Here is a 23,220-nt window from a genome sequence, read left to right as displayed (position 1 = left end):
TTTTTTCTTGCCAAAATTCTGTATGAGGGAAAACATGAATCTGTGAAGCAATGTCCTGAAGTGAGTCATCTATCTTTAGACTAAAAATGTTCTAATTCCCTAAATAACATCTGTGGATGTGTTGTACTCAAGATTTAAGAATTACGAATTACGGCTATGCTGAGCTTCTACCAGACTTCAGATACCAAAATGTTTTAAATGTCAAAATTGTTTTCCAATGTTCTGGAAAATTAAAATGCCATACACTGTTGTAAGTGGCTTGCATTTATTATTTTTACTTTTTTATCAGATGGCACAGTGCAGATCAAACTTGGTTAGACCTATACTCATTGTCTGTCCCTAGGTAATCTTTTAAAAATAGGCTTTTAGTGTTTTTGTCATTATTTGCTTTTCTTATTTTATTTCTCCTTTTGCTCTTTGTGGTTTTTCATCCTATGTAGATTTCAACTGTCACCCTCAAGTGGTCAGTTTCAGAACTGCAGAAGTTTCAAACTGGCAGATTTATTTTGTGTCCTTTGAATGAAAGTAGACCACAAATCTAAATTAGCTAAGTGAATCCTGACATCACAGTTGCACTTGACCAAATGTGTGAATGAGTGCCAGTATAAATTATAAGCAATCTGTATTGTGAATTAAATAGTTGGAGAGCTGTAATTAAAATAGCTTATATATAATACATTAAATTTAATATGCATACCAGTACCCTCCTGCAGAAAATACACAAGAGAATTGCACTGACAAATGTTGCAGAAGTATGCATTCCTCATTCATTCTGGAATATTCCATTAATCTGTAACACAAATAAATATCCACTATACAAGCATACCTTCTCAATTCCTCCAGATTAAACATTCTTTAAGTACATGTTTGTATTTTATTAGTTCTTATGAAACAATAGTACAGCACACTGTTAAACAGTGGAGAGTGCCTGGGTGAACTGGGACTGCTTTTGCTCAGAATACAGCACACAAACACCACACGTCGCACGGCGGTACCTTTACACACAAGCATCGCACAAGGCACTGCATATCTTTTCACACAGGCACTCAGCATGCAGGAATTCTCCACGTTCATATTACTGTCAAAGAAACGTCCAGCAGAGTACATTTTCAGATTCGGTTTCATCCAGAAACAAAACACATACACATGTATTTTTGAAGTTAAAAACATGACGGCAGATGGCCTGTCCCCCTCACAAATAAAGCTAAATAAATAAATAAATACATTACAAATGCTTGTGTCTAGCCAAGCAGCATTGCTAGGTGTTGTGATGTTAAAACCAAAGGAGTTGTGGCCTATTCATTATGCATTACCACACTAACACAGAAGCCCGTCTGCACACGTGCACAACAGTCCAGTCTCAGCAGGTCCTCTTGCCTAATAGGCTACTGGAATTGGCAGTTTATAAACAGGCTACTACAGATCTATCGACTGTATAAAAACAAATATTAGTTTCACCACTTTTGAGTTTTTAGACTAGGTTGGAAATTCAACACTGGTAGATGATTGAGAACACATTACCTGTCTCTTAATACAATGAAAGAGGGCGGTGTGTGAATGGGTTTGTAAAAATGGATGGTCTTTTACATAATAATCAGTGTTTTGTTTTAACATGGGGATATGGGAAGTGGAAAGTTCGTCTTCACTGGTGGCGACATAGCTCAGGAGGTAAGAGCAGTTGTCTGGCAGTCGGAGGGTTGCCGGTTCGATCTCCCGCCCTGGGCGTGTCGAAGTGTCCCTGAGCAAGACACCTAACCCCTAATTGCTCCCAATGAGTTGATTGGTACCTTGCATGGCAGCCTTTCACCGTCAGTGTGTGAGTGTGAGTGAATGGGTGAATGAATTGTAAAGCGCTTTGGATAAAAGTGCTTTATAAATGCAGTCCATTTACCATGCCTTCAAGAGGCTGGTTTTGTTTTGTTTATTTTTTAATCTAGAAATGACTGTGCTTGAACTGGCCCTTTACAAACTGCAGTTCCAGTTTTTGAGAGAGGTGGACAGGTTCCCTCCAGCTGGAGACAATATTACTAGTGTGGGCTGGGAAAGTAGAACAAAGAAGATTAAAGCCTCACTGAGGGTGTGGACCACCTCCCTCCTGTCATTTACAAGACATGGCGGGATTGCTGGTCTCTGTATCAGGGCTGAAATGATCCACCATGAGCAACAACAATGTACCGGCCTTCAGTGGGCCACCCAGAACCCTACAAATGCAGACCTCCCTCTCTTTCTGGGCTCTCAGTGTGACTCCCCCAGGTCCACGGCGCCACCTCTGGTCAGCTTGCGCGTCTTGCTGGGGTCCTGGTCACAGCGCTGGTAGGTGAGGGCGGGGCCAGCTCCACCCTGGATCTGCAGGTCCTGCACCTGGGCCTCCGGAGGGACAGGCTGCGCCTCACCGCCCCCCCGCCAGTAGAGGGCATACTGCTCCGGCTCGGCCACCCCGAACTTGGAGGCGCAGAGCTTGGCCAGGGATTCGCCGCTGTCCCCCACCTTCCACACCAGAGTCTTCATCGAGCTGTACTCTCCCTCCTGGAACAGCACCCGCACAAACCGCTGCAACAGAAACAACAACCACAGTCACACCACAGCAGCATAGAACCAACGACCACTGTGACACCACAGCAACAAGGAACCAACAACCACTGACACCACAGCAACACGGAACCAACAACCACTGTGACACCACAGCAACACGGAACCAACAACCACTGTGACACCACAGCAACACGGAACCAACAACCACTGTCACACCACAGCAGCACAGAACCAACAACCACTGTCACACCACAGCAGCACAGAACCAACAACCACTGTTACTCCACAGCAACACAGAACCAACAACCACTGTTACTCCACAGCAACACAGAACCAACAACCACTGTCACACCACAGCAACACAGAACCAATAACCACTGTCACACCACAGCAACACAGAACCAACAACCACTGACACACCACAGCAGCATAGAACCAACAACCACTGTCATACCACAGCAACACAGGACCAACAACCACTGTGACACCACAGCAACACAAAACCAACAACCACCGTGACACCACAGCAACACAGAACCAACAACCACTGACACACCACAGCAACACAGAACCAATAACCACTGACACCACTCCAGCACAGTCACACCACAGCTCTCTCCCTAATTAATGAAATGCACTTTAGACAACTCAGAAATATTAACAAAATAAGGGTCAAAGTAGCACAGCTCAATTTATACAACTTACAAACTTAAATTTTATTCATGTAAATAGCTGTATATTTACTAAAGCAAATTCAGGTACCTTACTCAAAAGTATAACGGTTGTGCTGAATCTAAAATTTAAAGCTGCAACAGTCTGGCTGCAAGCCTAGTTCCCGTACTACCGTGCTGCAATGTGTGCTTTAAAGTGTGATTGTTCACTTGATAAGTATGCCAGCATCCAAAGCACAGGTGTGGATCTACTGAAGCAGGTGGCTGGTATCATTGCCCACTTGTGAAATTAATGTAACTTTCTAACAAGGCGTTTTACAGTCGGAACAGAATCATCCGTAGAGTAAAATTCAACGGCCATTTCAGTCAGACAACTCTTCAGCTATTGAAAGTATTTCAACAAAAAACAGGCCGCACAATTTAAAGTATTCACAACCCATTTAAAAGAGGTAGCTCTTCCAAAAATGCATTATTTTATTCAAAATGATGTAAAGGAGGAACAGAACGCCACACACTTAAGATCCGACCTGGTGTTGCTGGTCCCTCTGGCTCCGAGCCTCGTTGCTACGGCGCCTGCTCCACTCCTTCAGCGATTCCCGGGCCTTATTCGTTATCCCACCAGAGGGCGGGGCCTCAGGCTGGCTCTGTATCAGGCATAGGCTGGCGTACACACTCGTCAGATAGTATCCACCTGTAAGAAGCAGTTACATCATAACGCCAGTCAACACGGCTGTACTATATAGAAGTGTACTTACAAATACTTTCACATTATACTTGCTTCTTGTTGAATCAATAGTTGAATATCAAAACAAATAATTGCTTTAATATACTTACTTGAATGCTTCACCTTAGAAGAGGTGATATTTGCAAATAAAATTTCAGATACAACCAGGTGCGGTTTTGCACAACCTAAATCCTTTCAAGACTATGTGAGCGTACAGGTGAGCAGGCATAGGTGAGCTCTTACCCTCTCCTGTGAGCCACACTGGCTCCAGAAGCTCCATCATGTACTCCACTTCCACCAGCAGCTCTGGCATGTTGCACTGCATAATTACATAGGCCAGGGCTGGCAGGAACTCATCTGCACCAAACTCCTGGCCTGGGGAAGGAGAAAGAGGACGGACCACAAGAATGACAGATGACAGTTGCATCTCAATCCACCGCTTTGCCCCTCATCCTTCACCCCTCACCCTGCCTGAGGGGTGTTTCAGGGTAATCTGGGTATATAAAGCCTTTAGCTTTGAGGCACACTCTTATAAGCTCCTACTTCAGCCATTTTGGAACTTTCTTTGGTTTGATTACTCACCCTATGCATGAAATCAACACACCTGCATCACACATAATGGTAACCACAGTGGAGGGTTTTTGAGGCTTTAATCTGAAATGTGCTCCCCAAGCTTTGAAACACCCTTATGGGATTCAAGAAATCCATCAAGATCCTATTATATTATATAATATCATTCTCCTACTAACTACTTACTCGTAGCAGCTAATTCCTGTTGAACGCTAATCAATTTGGAAGCAGGACATGCTATGACATCAGCTAGCATTGCAACTTGCAACACAACAAATGCAACATTTCACATATGAGGGGGCTCCACAGTGAGTAATATAACATATAATCAGTAACAGTTAAAACAGAAACTGCATGGGCTTTGTAGGTCTCCTTTCAGAGGCTGCCACTCACCTGGGTCAGTCTTCATGGCGGTGTAGACGCACTTGCACACCTGCAGCAGCAGCAGCACCTTGTCAACGGGGGAGTAGGCCCGCTGCAGGAGGGCCAGCTTCTGCCGAACCTTGTCCATGACCGGGGCGTCCGGCACGCTCACTCGTACCCCGAAGCGCTCCAGTGCCCCGTCCTGGGATGCGCGCAGGCCGTCAATCATCAGCTGGGTGGAGCCGTCCCGCGTGTGCAGGGAGCGCAGCGCGGCGTCCAGCTGGGCCTTCAGAGGCTTCAGAACGCACCGGAACATGGCCTTCTCCAGCGCCTGGTCTGCACGCACACGCATGCATGCAAGCATGCACACACATCAACACACACACACACAAACACACACATAAATATGGGCACACACACATGCATGTGCATGCAGGCATGCATACACACACAAACAAAATAAAACAAATAAAAACGCACATTCATCAGAAACAATTAAGCACATCACTGAACAGTTATTAAACTTTGAGCATTCTGTTAGTGAGGTTTACACTGTATACCATGCGAGTACTCATAAGGCACAAGTCTTCTCTATTGATTTGTTCACACTGCTGTGCTGCGCTAAGTCATAGTGAGGTCAGCACCGTTTCAGGACACTGCACACCGTCTCTGCAGCAAGCCTCCACTCGTTAAATCAAGTCCTACTTCGAAATTATCCAGGCTGAGGGTGGTGCTATACTTTTGCAATGACATAAGGGGGGGGGGGTTTGTGGGACTTCAATCATGGCAGGGTACGTAAACACAAAATCTATGTCCGTTCAGCATTACCTTTAATAGTCATTTTTTGTTATATATAGGGTACAACTCATTAGGTAAATTTTTTCTTATCAATTATCACTTATTCCACAAATGCAGTAAATGACAAGCAAATGCTCTCAATGAATAAGTATAAGTAAATAAAATAAACAGAATAAGTAAATAAAATAAACAAATAAAAAATGCAACATAAATGATGCATTTTCTCAGTAATACTACACCAAGCTCAAAATAAACAAGTTACAGTTGTTAGCCGTAACTAATTTAGCCATATCTGTGGTGCAACTATTTATGAGTCTTCTATGTCGTTTCAGCCAACCACAATACCCTCAACATATGATGCAATTTTACACTCTTAGTCTAGTATGCTTTGATGGACAGTGTAAAAAAAAAACAAGCCAAGCTTAACTGGAGTTGCCAACCTGACTGCACAGGCAATGTGTGAAGTTTGTACATTTTTCTAAATGACATTCATACACCATGAGAGTCCTCTCAAAGTCAGATGTATATAACACGAGAGTCCTCTCAAAGTCAGATGTATATACCCTGAGAGCCCTCTCAAAGTCAGGTGTATATAACATGCCAGTCGTCTCTAAATCAGGTTCATAAACCACGTGAAAGCTCTACAGACAAATTCCAGTGTTAAGACCAACACAATGGAAAATCCTGCTTCTCAGTAAATGTAACCATTAAAACCTCTGCCAACAAGTATGCATCCCCTACAGCACAAATCTCCCAGCAATTATCTCTGGAATGCTCTGCTGATTCAAGATAGAGCTTTTTCACTGAATTGCACAACCCTAATCCAGAAAGATCTTCTGAGCACAAAACAAACCTGACAGTGCAGGAAAGAAACATTTTTTAAATGAAAATACACAAAACTAATAGCTCACCACATGCTGCGACTTATTGAAAAGACTGTCACATAAAACGTTTCATAATAAAAGATGTGTCAGTCTGTTCCACGCAACATGCTATGACAAGCTGCCAGGACAAACTAGCCCTCTCACTGATGGGGTTTCCCTGTTGAGACACTGTGGCGTGACAACTTGCCTGTGTGTGAGTGTGCACCCATGCGTGTGTGTGTGTGTGTGCGTGCGCGTGTGTGCATGTGTGTGTGTCTGTGTGCGTGCATGGACATGTATTACTATCTTTGTGAGAACCAAATGTCCCCACAAGGATACAAAGATGAGGAAAATTACACAAGGTGGGGACCTTTTGCTGGTCCTCACAAGTTCAAGAGGCTGTTTTAGGGTTAGGGTTACAATTAGGTTAAGGTTAGGCATGTGGTTGGGGTTAGGTTTAGGGTTAGGGTTAGAGGTTATGGAATGAATGTAGTTAATGGGAAGTCCTCACAAGTATAGCAATAAATTCTTGTGTGTGTGTGTGTGTGTGTTTGTGCACACGCACTCTACCTGTCTCATTTTCGGGCAGAAGGGTTTCAATAGGAGGCTCGAGCTCGCCACAGCCCAGCAGGAACTGCTTGGCCTCAGACAGGAAGTGGCGCAGACCCTGCAGCAGATGGACAGAGGAGGCGTGGCTCTGGGCCTTCAGCCCCTCCCGCTGCTGCCGCAGGAAGTCCTGCACCAGGCCCCCGAACGACGTGCGCCGGTCCCGCGACAGGTCCTCCACCAGCCGCGCCACGCGCTTCTCCGGGACGAAGAAGGAGGCGAAGGCCGCGCTCATCTTGCGCAGGGCGGAGACGGGCGGGCGTGGCCCGGAGGGCGCGGCCGGGTAGCTGGTGCCCCGCGTCAGCGGCGGTCGTTCCGGACTCTCGTCCACCTCCTCCAGGCTGCTGAGGGAACTGCTGCTGTCCAGCTCGCTGAGGGAGGGGGCGTGTTTCTTTTCCAGCACCAGCTCTGCTTCGGACATCACTGGCTCCTCCTCCAAGCCTGGCTCCGCCTTCCCCTGAGGCACACAGGATTCAGGTGAACTCGCGGCACACAGGAGCACAAAAGGCATTATTTAAAAAGGAATTTCACTGGGAAAAAACAAGAGGCATCCTCCTAAATACCAGCTCTCCCAAGTTTAATTTTAGAAGTGATGGGGATATACCAGCAGTCACAAGACACATTGACTGTGTATGTGTGAGGTAGAGTGCACAAGTGCATAGGTGTGTGAGTGTTCCTGTGTGTTTGAGTGCGAGTTGGGCCTATACCTGTAGTGTGTCCCTGTGCATGCATGCATGCATGTGTGCGTGTGCGTGTGATAATATTGGGCTTATACCTACAGTGATCTGTGTGTGTGTGTGTGCGTGCATGCATGCTAATATTGTGCTAATACCTGCAGCAGAGCCTTCGGCATGTGGTAGTCTTCCTCCTCGGTGGGGGAAAGGGCAGTGGGGCACTGCAGGAGCCCTGTCGCAGTACTGCCCTTTTTCAGCAGTGCGAAGCAGGGTTCCCTGTAGTCTGAATCCTCATGCTCTGGCTCCGCCTTACTGGGTGGCTCTGCCTCTTTGACTGGCTCCACCCCTCCAGCTGGCTCCGCCCCCATCTCCCCGCGTTTACCGGCCTTCTTGCGGCACCCCTTGGCCAGCAGGGGCGGGGGAGGGGGCGGGGCGGCTGGAGGGGACAGGGGGCTGGAGGTCTCCGTGGAGATGCGCACCTTCAGGCTGCGCTTGAACTGGTGGCGCCTGTACAGGGCGGCGCAGCCGGGCTCCTTCAGGAACATGGGGTTGATGAAGCACAGCGCCCCCTGCCCCGCCCCGCAGTCCAGCTCCAGCGGGCTGCGCGTGTGGATGGGGCAGAACTCCTGGAACAGGGTGGGGTTCTCCTGGGGCGTGGCGCAGTCCTGAGGGGTGGGGCTAGGCAGCATGGTTTGGTCCACCGTCGGAGGACCATTGCGGGGGCCCCGGAAATTCAGCTGTGAACTCCAGAACTCTGAATCAAATCCAGAGGAAGTACAGCCAATTACATTTCAGACATTTATCAGACGCCCTTATCCAGAGCGACTTACACAGCTCACACGGTTTTCCTACGTCCAGTCCGTTAATACAGCTGGATATTTCACTGAACAGAGGCTGAGGACCTTGCTAAAGGTAACAACAGCAGTGCCTCACCTAGGAATCAAACCTGCAACCTCTTCATCACATGCCCAGTTTGTAACTATTATACTATCCTGGCATTCCAAAATGACTCACAGCTGCACAACATGGACATTAGGGGCGCACTAATTGATCGGCTTTGAAGTCAGCCCAATATGGACAACATACAATGCTAAATCTGCTAGCAACCAAAAGGCTTATTTAGTGGCTTACATTATCCTATGATGTTTTATTCTGAGATGTGAACTAGAACAGGACACAGAATGTGAAGAAAATGCATGGCAGTGTGATATAAAAAAAAAAGTTTCCATCACATTCAATAGTGTAACCAGGGCCTTATTTACTGTATTTTTGTAATAATAAATGTTGTTCGCCAACATTTGCTATGACCGTGTAGCCCATTTACAATGTGACCTGTTTGTAACATTGGATGCAGGAATAACCTGGATGGAGTGATGAAAATCAATAGTACAGTATGACTCCTACTCAAACACTGTTTAAATACTCCACTGATAACAATACAACTTTTGACTCCATTTCTACGGGGTCATATCATTAAATACTCATAGAATGCATAGGACCTAAAATGTGACCCAAATAATTAGTTTTCCTTTAAGAATTTTTAACTCAGTCAGACCATTAAATTTAATTACTTGATTTTCCTGCAAATATTAACTCAAGCAGTCGTAAAAATTAACCAAAGTAGAGAACGACCCCCAGGCTGCCATAAAAAATGTAAACCTTTGAAGAACATGGGAAAAATCATGCAAAATGAGGGAGTCAGAAAGCAGAAAACTTGCAAGGCTGGTTTGAGAAAAGTTCTGTCTTTAACAGCGGCCAGATTCATGAAAGAGTAACGTTGCCATGCAGTCGCTGCCAAATCGCAAAACGATGCGGGTAACAGTTAATTTATCATCCAAGGATCAGTTGGCAGAAGAGTGTTTTTGAACATGCATTCATCTTCAGCTGGCAGCACAAATCGAGCAGCATATCTTTCCTTCTCTCAGTGGGGAGGACTCAGCTGCCATGTGGCTGATACATTTATCCTTTCAGCAAGTTCAAATGTAGCATCGCAGTGTGGTTTGTGTGTATAGATGCTCATTCCTAAAAAAAAACTGATTGGCAGGATTGTTTCACTGTACACTTCTGTACCTACTGTATTTCATTGAAAGTTGTCAAAATTTACCTTATTTAATGATCTTATGTAAAGAACATCTCTTTACTTTATTAATATAATTCCATTGCCCAAATCTGCTTTCATTATTATTTTGCATGCACTGCCCTTCCAGTACTATTTTGCATTTAAGAATAATATTGACATGCTATTCTTACAAGCAGGAGAAACTGTAAAAGCTCAAACTTAAATGCACATTTTAAAAACAATATTTAGACAATGAAGCACAGAAATTAAATATTATTTTAAGAAATGAGTTTTGATGACATTTAAATCTAATGGATTTGTTTGTTCTTTGCACTGCAATATTTCTGAGGCTAAAAAATAAATCAGTGAATAAAAATTGATTAAACCTGCTCCCTCTTGTTACAAGCTCTGGCTCCATATTGATAAAGCAGTCAGTATTGGAGTGCTGATCTAGGATCAGGTTTACCCAGTTCATATCCTAAACTTATCCATTATGAGCTATAAGGCAAAACTTATTCTAGGTCAGCACGCTTCTAAGAAGCTTTATGAATGACCCTTGATGTAGTTGTGACAGAGCCTACCCTTACCCATACACGTTGATACGGTTTATCTTCTCTCTTGCGCACATGCCCATATGGGTGTGGTTTAGTCCACCTACACGCATACGCATGGGTGTGATTTAGCTCTTAACTGTACGCACAAGGGTGTGGCTTAGGCCAGTTACACGTAACTGCATGGGTGTGGTTTGGCAGACTCTCACAGCAGTGTGGGTGTGGTTTAGTTCTTACCCACGCCCATGTGCGAGATGGACTCCAGCTGTTTGTGGGACGAGGCTTTCGCTATGGCTTCGGGGAGCTCCAGGGGGAAGGGCAAGACATCCCTGAAACAGATTTTTAGGGTTTTTGTTAGGGTCCCACCCCTGCCACAGCAAACGGCTCAGGTGTGCCATGTGACAGGGTGAACCCCAGGCGCCGCAGCCCGAGGTTCAGGTACGAAGGGCTGGACCCCCGGCGTCTCACCTGCTGACACAGTAGAAGGCAATCAGACGGCAGAGGTCTGGGAAACTAATGGCTGAGCTTTCCAGGGAGAAGGCTGCAGGAGGAGAGAGGAGATGGCCCAGATTAGGCAAGCCAACACACAGCCGACAGGTGAGCTCACGTTCAGATCAACAGCGATGTGCGCAACTTCACACCTCGGGTACAAACAGGAGGAGATGTCTCCCTGGGTTACACTCATGAGGCAGAGAACCACAGGGCACTTCACAGAGTGCGTGGTAGGAGTTTAAGTCCTAAGCTAGAGGCAACGTAGTGCATTTGGCGCGGCTGTAAACTTCATCTCCCACAAGCCCCTCTGTGAAAAATGCCCTGGCGCTGCGCTGACGTGTCGCACTCACTAGAGTCCTGCTCGCGAATGATGAACTGTTTGACGAAGGAGGGCACGCTGTCGTCCGTCAGCCTCACGCACAGAACCTTCTTCTGGGACGTGGTGGACTTGCGCACCAGAAAATTCTGCGAGGCGCCACCCAGTAGCAAGGAGGACAAAAGACACAGAAAGAATGAAAAATAAAATGGAAGCATGTTCAGACTCAGGAGCTATATTGCCCCTGATATACAGCCACCTTAGCCTACTGCCAATACCAACATCCTCCACACAGACATCATACTTCTAAACCTGTTGTATCGCCCCCTGCTGTCCACAATCTAATAGCTCGACACAAGTAGCTGTAACTCTGATGGTCGAGAAAGAAAGAAGCAGCATCCCCCAAATATCGTGGTGCACAGATGACCCCCATGGTCTCAGATCAAATCCGGACTTTTGACCAGGGTATGGGAGGGTTCTTTCGGTTAGGTGTTCATCACTATGTAGTGACCCTGCTTGTCGATCGGGTGCCTGCATTAAAGCCAATTCAGTGGTTAAAGCCACATACGAATGATGTGCATGAATGTGGCTGTGGTTGTGGACAGTTGGCCATTCTAAATTAGGGTGCAAATTGGACATACTCAGCCCCACGTCAGGTGCCTATTTAATAGAAAAAGGTTTTTTTTTTTTAAAATGTCTTGTGAATTTGTGAGAGGCACAGTCTAATAGACTGTTCAGTCTATCAGTAAAGCCACAAAGGCGCATTGGTTAGCCAAAAGAAAAAATAAAGCTGTATATTAATGTTTTCTCTCCAACATTGTCCGTTACTTTTGAACTGGCTGTATAACAGGTATTGTATTTGTACATTTTAATACAAGACATGAAGAAGACAAAATGGTAAGAATATATTGTATTAAAATATACAAATACAATGTGCCTGTGCGAGTGTTTATGTGCGTATGCGTGTGGAAGTGTGTGTATGCGTAAGTGCGAATCTGTCGGTGAGTGTGTGTGCGTTTGTGTGTGTGCGTGAGTGTGTGTACATGCGAGTGCGTGTGTGTGTGCATGTGCAAGTGTGTGTGAATGTGAGGATGTGTGTGTGTGAGACAGTATGTCTGGGAGTGTGTATGTGTGTGTGTGTGTGTGTGTGTGTGTGAGTGTGAGGATGTGTGTGTGTGTGTGTGAGACAGTATGTCTGGGAGTGTGTGTGTGTGTGTGAGTGTGTGTGAGTGTGTGTGTGTGAGACAGTATGTCTGGGAGCGTGTGTGTGTATGTGTGTGTGTATGTGTGAGAGAGTGTGTATGCACGTGTGATCGTGCGTGTGTGAAGCTGTGTGTCCTACCCCCGGTGGCTCCCTCTGCAGGATGTGCAGGGCAGTGGCAGAGTTGATTGACAGCTGCAGCCAGACGGGGTGAGTGAGTAACAGGCGGTCCAGCACACTGATGCTCTTCAGCGAGCCCCTCTGGGGAGACGCCCGCTGCACCGGGGGCTGTGGTTCCGGAAAATCGTACACAGGGTCCTCCATCTGGGGGGGGGGGGATGTTACATCACTGCTGAGGTGTAACAAACACACAGCATACCACACAATGACTCATACTCTGACACACACCCTGACGCACACAAACACAGACTCAAACGCACACTCGATCGCACGCTCGGACGCACAAACTCCCACATATGTACGTTTACTCTGCAAGTGCTGCTCTAATGGAGGTCTGTACGAGCCTGTATGTTTCAACTGGTGGCACCTGACCAACTGTCAATGACCCTCTGACTTCTGAATAGCATTAGAGTGGAACTTCTGTAGAAACGCCCACACCAGCCTATCCATGCTTGTATCATGTGTTAGCAGGAAGAGTGTGTGGCCACTCACATACTCATATGTCGAGTCATTTTTCCAGTTTTGGAGACAATAAGACAGTCAGAAGCAGATTGCATACGGACCACATGGTCACTATACACTACAATTACAGGCTGCTGTATGAGCTAGATGCACCATATAGCTACACTTTGAGGTAAAATGTTTATTTTCCTGAGCAAACTACTCATGTATGTGAAGTGCTACCGTAACACACTTGTTTCCACACTACTAACTCAGGCATTGCGCCAACTTGTTATTTTTCTAGGCTTGGTTCAGTTTGCTGCATAAACATCTCCAGCCCACTTCAGGTATAGTATATCTGACTGACAGCTGAGCTGGATCAGTGGAAATAGCTCAGCTGCAGCTGACATGCAGTTATGACAGGTCAAATGGAAACCTTGCTATGAAGACATGCTGACTGTCCACAAATTAATCACAAAACGCAATGAAGCCTTGCCATGAGTTCAGCCGGAGAGTTTGTTCTCAAATAGCCAGCGCTCTTCCCCTTCTGTCACTTTGCCTCGTGTCTGGGTTCCGTGTCCAGCAATGTCCTGGGAATCCCCCCCCCCCCCTCCAATCCACGTCAGAAGGGTACGAGTCACCTCATGACTAAAACTCACCAGCACTACATCCACTTCAACCCCCTCTTCACCCACCAACACTCCATCCTTCTCAATTCATAGTTACTGTCCCCAACTCCAACCAGACAACCCACTGCCATGGATTCTAAGCAACCAGACACTGCCTGCAGTGTTCATACAAGGCCATTAAGACCATCATAGCAGCTCTACACAGAAAGCAAACAGCAGAACTTCAGGAAGGTTCAGCTTCCATATTTACTGATATCTGAGAGGATCTGCGGAAAGAAAAGGTGTGAAATTCCCACACAGATGAAGTACGCGGCGATGTGTGAGATCTGTGGGCTCGGAGTGCTTAGAGTGGGTGCTGGCACCCTCGTCCTGGAAGGCCGAAAATACGCACGGCACCTGATTCCAGACACCCACATCCCATCCACTGAAAGCGGCAAATCCAGCCCCTACGCCCCCATGCCCCCCCCCCCTTCACTGCTGTGAGGGAAGAAGAAACGTGGATCTGAATCAGTCCCGTCCCCCCGTCCCCCCCAAAAAAAAAAAAATCAATAAAAAGCTTTGCCGTGGGAAAGAGGCCATTACAAGTCTTCATGTTTCGTTTGAAATGGGGCCTGACTCTACTCTCAGCAGACTGGTGCAGGGAGAGTGTGTGGTTCACATTGATTAACAACCCAAGTCCATTTGCTTTTGATGAACTTGCTATTGGTGAGGCTGCACAAGTAAGTGTGAGTGTGTTTGCGTGTGTGTGTGTGTGTGTGTGTGTGTGTGTGTGTGTGTGTGTGTGTGTGTGTGCACGCGTGTGTGTTTCCATCTGTGAGGTTTTGAAGTGAGCAAAACTCTTTTTTATGCTTCTCTATTTTTTGTGCAACTCCAGAGAAGCACAAATGGAATAACAGTTCACGTTTGGTTTGAGGATAGATTGCCAGCACTCTCAATCTCTCGCACTCTCCCGTTCTCACAATTCTGTGGTTCAAGGTCACATGTTCTCCCAGTGTGGGCTGCCAGATCAGAGGGTTCTGGCGCAACAGCAGGGAGTTGCCATGGCAACCAAGGTCTACACATCCTACCAGGCCTAACCTCACTTCATCCTGGGACCTGGGAAATGTCAGCGAACCAGGGAGAGCTTGTTCCCGAATATATTCCAAATTTTCCTTGTCCACCTGAGGACCTGCTGTTATTATTCACACTTTTAAATGCAAAAGAGGCAAAGGGCACGCTACGATGGTTCTGAATATCTTGTCATTGCCGCTCACTGCTGAGGGAGCTGTCACGACAAATTTCACCCCCCTATTCACTTCCGGGGTCACGTTTCCGGTTACGTTCCCTTAATGCGTAAGCTATAACGACACAAGAAAAATAATTTTTTATCATGTGTGATATGAGCTTTCTATGACATTGCATGGTCAGGATCTGATACGATCCATGTTCAAAATGCCAGGTTTTTTAAATATAGCTCAGCTTTTTCCAGTTACAGATTCAACTACAGTAAAAAAAAAAAAGTTCACAAATGACTGACTGAGCTGTCCTTTTAAATAACCGAATGACTCTTCCAAACTTGCAACAGAGAGAACAGTATGTGTTTAAAAATAAATGTAGCGAAAAGTCCTATTAATAACTTTTTCACTGTGTTCTGAAAAGTGTTGAATCACTCACAAAAATATTTCCATAAAGGACGGTAATTGGAGTCATCACTCTTTACCACATGAAATGTGCCTATGCAAGCCAAGCTTATAGGAGGACAGATAGGCTACATTTATGATTTTACTTTTGTATCATCTGTTTTAATATAATTTATTTTGTCTCACACACACACACACACGCACACACACACAGCCTTAGGCCAGAGAAACAGCATAGGCCACATGGGTCTTCCTTACATAAAACACAGGGTAGCCCACACTCTTACGTAACCATAGACATGATCTACAGTATCTACGTAACCCACGGGAGAAAGGGATAGAAAGAGAGAGAGAGCGAGAGAGTGAGAGAGAGAAGGACAGGGAAGAGAAGAAGAGACGTTTGTTCTTTAATAGTTGCACATCTTCTCTATCCAGGGAAATATGCAACGACCCCATTTTCACTACATGGTCAGCAGCTCACTAATGGTTTTGCCTGACCTTTGTGTTTTATATTACTAGTGGCTAACTATAATGTTTCAGTTCTGATGTCAAGCCTCGCAAAAGATCCAGGCTTTCAAGCATAACTCTGTAAAAATGTTCAACCCACGCTGAAAGCTTCAGTAGACATCAACCCTGCCAGAAAACTCCACACTCGCACAACACAGCTTTCCACTCTCAACAGCACAGGTTCATACCAACAGCACAGCTTTCTGCTGTCACCAGCACAGGTTCATAGTGACAGCATAGCTTTCTGCTCTCACCAGCACAGGTTTATAGTGACAGCACAGCTTTCTGCTCTCACCAGCACAGGTTTATAGTGACAGCACAGCTTTCTGCTCTCACCAGCACTGTTTTATACCAACAGCACAGCTTTCTGCTCTCACCAGCACTGTTTTATACCAACAGCACAGCTTTCTGCTGTCACCTGCACAGTTTGATACCAACAGCACAGCTTTCTGCTCTCACCAACACAAGTTCATACTGACAGCACAGCTTCTCACTCTCCCAGCACTCTAACAGCACAGCTTTATTCTCTCAGCAGCATAGCTTTTCCCTCCAACCAGCACAGCTGTGACTGTGTCTGAGATGCAAACTTTACATTATAATTTGCACAGACGATTGCCAGATGAGTTTCACAAGATACACAGAATTCAGTCAAGATAATTATTACAGTCAAGATAATTATTACATATCTCATCATCAGAATAAGCCACAGTAATGTGGGAGTTTATAATATTTTCTATTTTCTGATGAAGTTTTAAAAATAAAAAGAAATGTGGCACCCAATGCAGGGCTGTATATATCTAAACTATACATAGCTGTTTCTACCTACACACCACTGCCGAGCTTGCACAGAGTGGAATCAAAGGAAGACCACACATACACAGCTGCGTGCAGACTATGGACTTGCCCATGCCCCGTGGGGTAGCCAAATGAATGGGGACTGGCTGAACCCATCCTGGGGGTGGGGGTGGTTCCTAAAGCCCGTTTTACAACAGCAGACCCACTTAGGCATCGTACATTTTATGTGACACAGAACCCCAGGACAGAAATGAGCAAATAAGCCCCCGGTAACTATTAGTCACTTTTCCAATAGTTATCAGGCTGTAGTAGACTGTTATTCATTTATACAGTAGTGGAGAAACGCTTTTATGATTTTCCGATTACATTTTTTTTCCCAAGTGCTTAAGAATCTGCCAGTGAGCACTCCTTTACTGAATTAAACGGCCCCGCCCCTAATGGCCACAGCTTCACAGGGTTGAGTCTGCGTTATTTCATCATCTACAACCACAACAGGGAAGAGTGTGCTTACATTGGCCGTGTTTACGCGGATTACTGTTGCTTTAGGCATGGCACACCAGGCACCTGCAAGCCACCACTCACTATCACTGAGAGATGTGTCCCTCCATCAGTAGTACTATAGGAGAACAGCCACTGAATGAGTGAACGAGAGAAAGAGTGGAGTTCACGTGCTTTAGCTGTAGTGCTGCACGCACGAGGTGTGGGTGGCACAGCCGTGATTTAAGAGGCGCAGCTGCCAGTACACGTCCACTTTTGCAAAAAGAAATAATAATAATTTAAAAACCAAACCGAGGGACTCGCACTCACTCAATATGCAGAGCCTGAGCAGTTAAAGTGCTTCTGAGAACACACCAGCATGGTACTCAGCCAGTCAATCATCTGCGGTGCACTTCAAGACCCCACTTCAGCACACTGGCCCCTTTTTTACTGCACAACTTTGGCACACACTTGAGTAATAGCCAAGATGCGGTGGAGGTAATTATGGAAAATGACTGGATAAGTGAATGAAAGGGAAGGGCGGAGTCATCTCTCCAATGGTGGGCGGGGACTGTTGCCATGTAAGTCAGCCTTCAGCTCTGCCATAGGGTGGGAAATGAGGGAGGGTTGACCTGTCGGGATAGGTCCTTACACGTCCAGGCCTGGAAAGAAGTTGGAAAGAGCAGCCAAAACTCTGGAATCTCAAATTACCTCCATGCCTCCAAAACAGGCAGGATGGAGCAGTGAAACTGTCAGTAGCACTAGTGAAGGAAAAAGTGCATATTTAGCGTGTGTTTGTATATGTGTGCAAGTACAGTATGTGTGCAATATATGTAAGTGTATAAAAAGTGGTTGGATAAAATAATGGAAAGCCCTAACAAATATGAATGGCAATTAACAAAGAGTAAGGCCATGCATAAGAACAGCTTCACTCCTTGGAATGCTGCTATACAAGTTCTAAACTGTGTGCAGTGGGATATTGCACCATTCTTCAAGAAGGAAAGCCTCCAGTCTCTTTCTTTGGGGTGGTGATCTATCTTGCATTTTGCACGCCAGAAATTCCCATGAAGGTCTAATAATGTTTAGATCTGGTGGTTGTGCCATTGATGGAGTCTGACTTCATTCTGGTGTTCTTAAAGCCACTCCTGAATTTGTTTAGTAGTGTGTATTCACGAGTTGTCATAGTTCATGTGCATATTTGAATTTGGAAACATATGCACATGTTCCCGCAAGGGTGGGAATTAAGGGTGGGAATTTTCACAATGTCCAGGATTACAAGCTGATTTGAGTTTACTTGAATACTCCTTTATATTTATTTATTTTATTTTTGGGCCTAAAGGCTGTTTTACAGCAGCAGTCAAGCTTAAAGGCATCGCAGTGCATTTTCTTCAGTGGAGGCTAGCCCATGTGACAACACTCTTTGATAAGATAAAAGCTGCTTTTGAACCGTTACCAGGCATGGTGCTAGCCTTTCAACCACTCTAGGCAATGTTGAGGACTGGGTGTCGGGGGTTGGGGTGGGGGGATGTGTATTTACTGTGGTATATTTTTAAAAATGATATCCAATTTTCTGACTACTTTTTTTCTAAATTTTTAAGAATCTGATGGCGAGTGTTTGCTTACTTTAGTAAACGGTCCCACCCCTAGAATGTACATTTGTAACAGGTGTGTGTAAAATGTGAGTGTCTTCAAACTCCACACCCTCTCTCCCGCACCTTCAAGGGTACTGGCTCTCGGCTTGGTGTGTGGTCGTTTCTCCCAGTCACGATGCCTGTTTGCGCTGGCCACGCTGCGGTAGAACGAGCTTCTCAAAGAGGTCAGGATGGAAGAATTATTGGCCATCTTCTGACACAGACTGAAAACCCACCTCTTCAGACTGCACCTTGCTACAGGCCTCGCCCTGTAGCACTCTCACCTTCACAGGTTCTGGTATTTTTGTGGCCTCGGGTTATACTTTTGTGGTCTTTTGTTCCTTTTCTTGGGATTTGTTATGGATGTAAATGTGTCTGCATTTTGAATGTATACTTCGGTTTTTCCAGGCCTCGCCCTGTAGCACTCTCACCTTCACAGGTTCTGGTATTTTTGTGGCCTCGGGTTATACTTTTGTGGTCTTTTGTTCCTTTTCTTGGGATTTGTTATGGATGTAAATGTGTCTGCATTTTGAATGTATACTTCGGTTTTTCCAGGCCTCGCCCTGTAGCACTCTCACCTTCACAGGTTCTGGTATTTTTGTGGCCTCGGGTTATACTTTTGTGGTCTTTTGTTCCTTTTCTTGGGATTTGTTATGGATGTAAATGTGTCTGCATTTTGAATGTATACTTCGGTTTTTGGTAGGAAGTTAACAGTTAACCTCACATTAGCATTGGGACATCTTTACTCACTGATTTGAGAATGTTGTTTGCCAGGTTTGGCATTTTTGCTCACACTAATCAGGGGAATCCACTGACATTTCCCCTGAATGAAAGTTGTTCTGCATAAGTGCATCTTCTAAATTATATTAATGTTATTGCTCGTGTATGTGTATGCAAGATTGTATGTGACTTAAGTGTATGATGTAAGGCTGTGTATAACAGTATGCACCATATGGCCACCATATGGCAAGTTTTTCCCGGTATTTGTATCTTCTAGGGGTAGACACTTTTCCTGTGGTGTTCTTGATGTTGAATGAACCTTCATGCATTGGAAAATAAAGGCCTATCATTAGTCTTGCAAGTGTTACTATTATTACAGTATTATTACATTTATAATTAAACACACTTGCACCAGCTGGGGCAACGCCTACACATCAGCAAGCACAGGAGCCCTCACTGAAGGAGCACCACAGAGATTACACTCACTTAAATGGCACAAAGTAATTTTACTCACACATCTCCTGAAAGGCAACATCCAACTTACAACAGCTGTGATTACCATGATATGTTCCAATGCATACTTGGATCAGGAAGCACCATTTATTCAGACCGGTAGGTGAAACTATCCACGGATTAATATCCTGGCAGGGTGGACATGACAAAGCTGGGCTATGTCCACTACAAGTAGAGAGTCACACAGTGACGGTGGGTAGATTAGGTACTATTCATTATATTGGAATCTGTTTTTCTAACCCAGTGAAAATCACCCATTGGTCTCAAGATGAAGGAATCTGGAACTCAACCACAGGAGCATTCCAGATTCAGTCTTTAGGCTGTGACACACTGCATTATGCTTTACCATACAGTACATACCTGTGGCAAAAAAATAAAATAAAATAAAATATACAGAGCAGGTTCAATCAAACTGCAGTGAGGCATTTCTTTAACTAAATCAAACAGAATATTTGAATTAACTACCTAGTATCTCCGACAGAACATTCTCAATTTGGTTAATTTTAAAGCATTTTAGTCTGTGCAGAAACTCTCTAATATATACTGTAAGCGAATGCCATACACTTTCTGTCCCTTTTAAATATTAACCAGTGTGGATTTAGATATCCTATACCTTGTTGAAATTTATCTGAATTACAATTCAAATATCAAAAATATTAATACAGTCAAGCACGGTGGCATCCCTCGCATATAAACCTACTTTAATTAAATACCAAGGTAAAACACATAATCTGAAATTTGTGCAAAGTGATACATTCAATAATAAATAAAAATTACCAAAAATATGCAAACATGTATGTAAATTTTAACTTTGTACTTTCCCCCAGTTAACTCCCAAAAAAACCGAAAATTGAACTGTTGCTTCATGCGCTCTCCAATCAATCAGCGGGCACTCCAGTATGACTGACACATTGAAGATGGTGTCCAAGCAACAGTCGTCACGACACCGACATTTGCCCTCCTTTTCAAAGAGCAACCCCACACGGCACACGGTAAAATCTGGTATGAGCACCACTCACTATCAATGTACGGATACCATCCACGAGACTTTCTCCGCCCCCGCATGAATCCCAGGACCTTAATGGACCACTTCAGATAAAGCCACACATCACTGGAGCAAGTCAGCTGTTCTAATCCAACTGTACTAGTTTAGAGGAATTCTTTTAAATCCATTAAATTGATCGCCTACCGTAGCATACTGCTGGACCTACGAAAGCGCAACTCATCCAGTACACTTTTTCATTTGTGTTATTTTCAATAGGGATTGCCTTCTGTCACTAAGCTACTACTTAAAGGAATGCGGTCACATTTGTATAGTCCTTAATTTAAAATCAGTATATGTGGCGTGATGATAAAGAAATTGGCCTGATAACCAGTCGTTGCGTGTTCGATTCCCAGGTGTGCTGTTGTAAACTGGTAATTTTGGCTAGCGAAATTAGCCTGCTCTTCCAAATTCATGAAATCAAAATGCCAAAAACAGTGGAACGGTCTTGTATGCCAAAAACATAACTACTGTAGGAGGGTTTTTAAGCTGATCGTCCCTTTGTGTTGCTATTTTTGATCCGGTGATGGATTTTATAGTCCATGCTACTGGGATGGTAGGAAAGCCACCCGCCAAGTTACGGCTTGGCGGAGCATGTTGCGCACTTAGGAGGATATGTTGAGGGCTGGATGAATTATGTGCTATATAACGAAATACAACACAATTTTAACTCGGTTAAAATAGCAAGACGCAATGCTGGTAATCATGACCATTTTAATTTTTCAAAGAGAAATAATAGACTGTGTTCGCCTAATGTCAGGACTATGCTTCTGTGCCACTGATGATGTTGAAGTTGCACCTACGTGCTAGAACAAACAGGTATGTGTTAGAGGCCTAGCTGCAGTCCAGTTAGTTTAATCAAAATAAACCAGGTAGTCTACCCTTTCCGTATGCGTATCAAATGCCCACACGCATAATCTATAGCCTATAGACAATATATTTACAAACTGAAATGTTTCACTGTTATCCGTATTTGTTTTTGCCTACCTACTACCTGTAGCATTTAAAAGAACACAGGCTGGCTTTGTAGAACGTAAAACAAATCTCACTAAAAAAGGGTACTTTAAAAAGCAAAAAGTAGACGACTTCTGTTTCCAATTACAAAAAAAAAAAAAAAACACATTTAGACGGTTCTGTAAGTCCACATGCTTCAAAGCAGAGCCAGGTACACAGTAGCCTACAGGTAAACGTGATCACCTGGCAGCACCGCTAGTCAACCAGCGTGAACGACACTGTTACACGACTCTGTCCCAGCTGAGAAACTGAGGTTACTAACTGTGGCACGTAGGCGATTGTAAATCAAACATCACAATGTAACCTAGTATATAAGCTTCCTATGTAGTGAGATGTTGCACAAAAAAATAATTCCACTTGTTTGAACTGTCATGTGTGACTTTCAGAATAATCGCTAACTTCCTTGAACCTGACGTCGGAAGGGTTTTCTTCCTTACACGTCCCATCGTGTTTTCTTGGCGGAGTCAACATTCATTCCATAAATTGCATGCTCTACAATTCACTGTGAAATTGTATCTTAGTTTAATCTTCGACAAAATAATAAAAGCAACACGTACCTTATCTTCCCGTCTCCCTCTTGCTCTCTAAAAGTTTCCAGATCTAAGCACTGAAATAGCCACTGGATCCATGCAGTTCTTCTTCAACGGTCACTTTTAAGTTCTGGGATTTTTCATGTTGAAATGGTAGTTATCTTGATGTTGAGGTTCCATTAGATATGTGTGAGAGAAACTGTGACTATCCGGCGCAAATCTTTCAGAAGCTGTGATTCACGCTGTACTCATTCTCCGTAGCCCTTACGTGTGTTTTCCATTCCCTCGCTAGTTCCTATTATAACATCACAATCAAACTTTCTGGACAAAGGTCCGTTTTATCTGCGCATGCGTTTGTGTCTGCGCTGTGTTAAAATTAGCAGATCTCGCAAAATAACCGCAAGCAAAAAGCAGCCTACAACTAAAATCTTGAGAGGATTTAACAACTTGTAGTTATTTGGTCAGCCCGCCATACACACATAAAAAATTTCGTTCTTATATTGCCTTGACAGCCCAAAAGAAAATGGGCACTTTTACATTGTTGTGGCATCTTTGAATAAATTTAAGAGAATTAAGGTCATTCAGGTTTACAAATATTTCGTGAAATAATAGCATGTCTTCTTGCAGACGGTAACTGGCAAAACCACTGCATATCTACGGTAAATATAGAAAGACAGTTTATGAGCGGAATGTGAACTAGGT

General features: G+C 44.5%; 1 protein-coding gene across 4 annotated transcripts; it reads right to left on the bottom strand.

Moving 5' to 3' along the window:
* Positions 1-854: 854 nt before the first annotated feature.
* Positions 855-23,193, bottom strand: rin1a (Ras and Rab interactor 1a). Of its 4 annotated transcripts, none has more exons than XM_035433531.1 (11): positions 22,546-23,192; positions 12,562-12,772; positions 11,254-11,368; positions 10,880-10,952; positions 10,649-10,740; positions 7,960-8,555; positions 7,092-7,584; positions 4,891-5,196; positions 4,171-4,302; positions 3,731-3,894; positions 855-2,550 (listed from the first exon to the last, which is right to left on the bottom strand). In XM_035433531.1, the coding sequence occupies exons 2-11, from the start codon at positions 12,742-12,744 to the stop codon at positions 2,236-2,238; spliced, it is 2,469 nt and encodes an 822-aa protein (XP_035289422.1). In that variant the 5' UTR covers positions 12,745-12,772; positions 22,546-23,192; the 3' UTR covers positions 855-2,235. The 4 variants fall into 4 exon arrangements, with proteins under 4 accessions (XP_035289422.1, XP_035289421.1, XP_035289419.1 ...); XM_035433530.1 differs by having other exon boundaries at positions 12,562-12,769; XM_035433528.1 differs by having other exon boundaries at positions 12,562-12,744; positions 22,546-23,190.
* Positions 23,194-23,220: the final 27 nt, after the last annotated feature.

The sequence above is a fragment of the Anguilla anguilla genome, chromosome 9, assembly GCF_013347855.1.
Source record: "Anguilla anguilla isolate fAngAng1 chromosome 9, fAngAng1.pri, whole genome shotgun sequence".
Lineage (NCBI taxonomy): Eukaryota > Metazoa > Chordata > Actinopteri > Anguilliformes > Anguillidae > Anguilla > Anguilla anguilla.
The sequence above is the reverse complement of the archived record's forward strand: the minus strand, read 5'-3'. Positions and strand labels throughout refer to the sequence as shown.

Excerpts from the sequence above, each read along its gene's own strand:
- rin1a (XM_035433531.1), bottom strand. The coding sequence starts at position 12,744 with ATGGAGGACCCTGTGTACGATTTTCCGGAACCACAGCCCCCGGTGCAG. Across the intron at positions 8,556-10,648 it reads CATCTCGCACATGGGCGTGG|AGTTCTGGAGTTCACAGCTG; the intron begins GTAAGAACTAAA and ends GATTTGATTCAG. Across the intron at positions 2,551-3,730 it reads AGAGGGACCAGCAACACCAG|CGGTTTGTGCGGGTGCTGTT; the intron begins GTCGGATCTTAA and ends TTTCTGTTGCAG.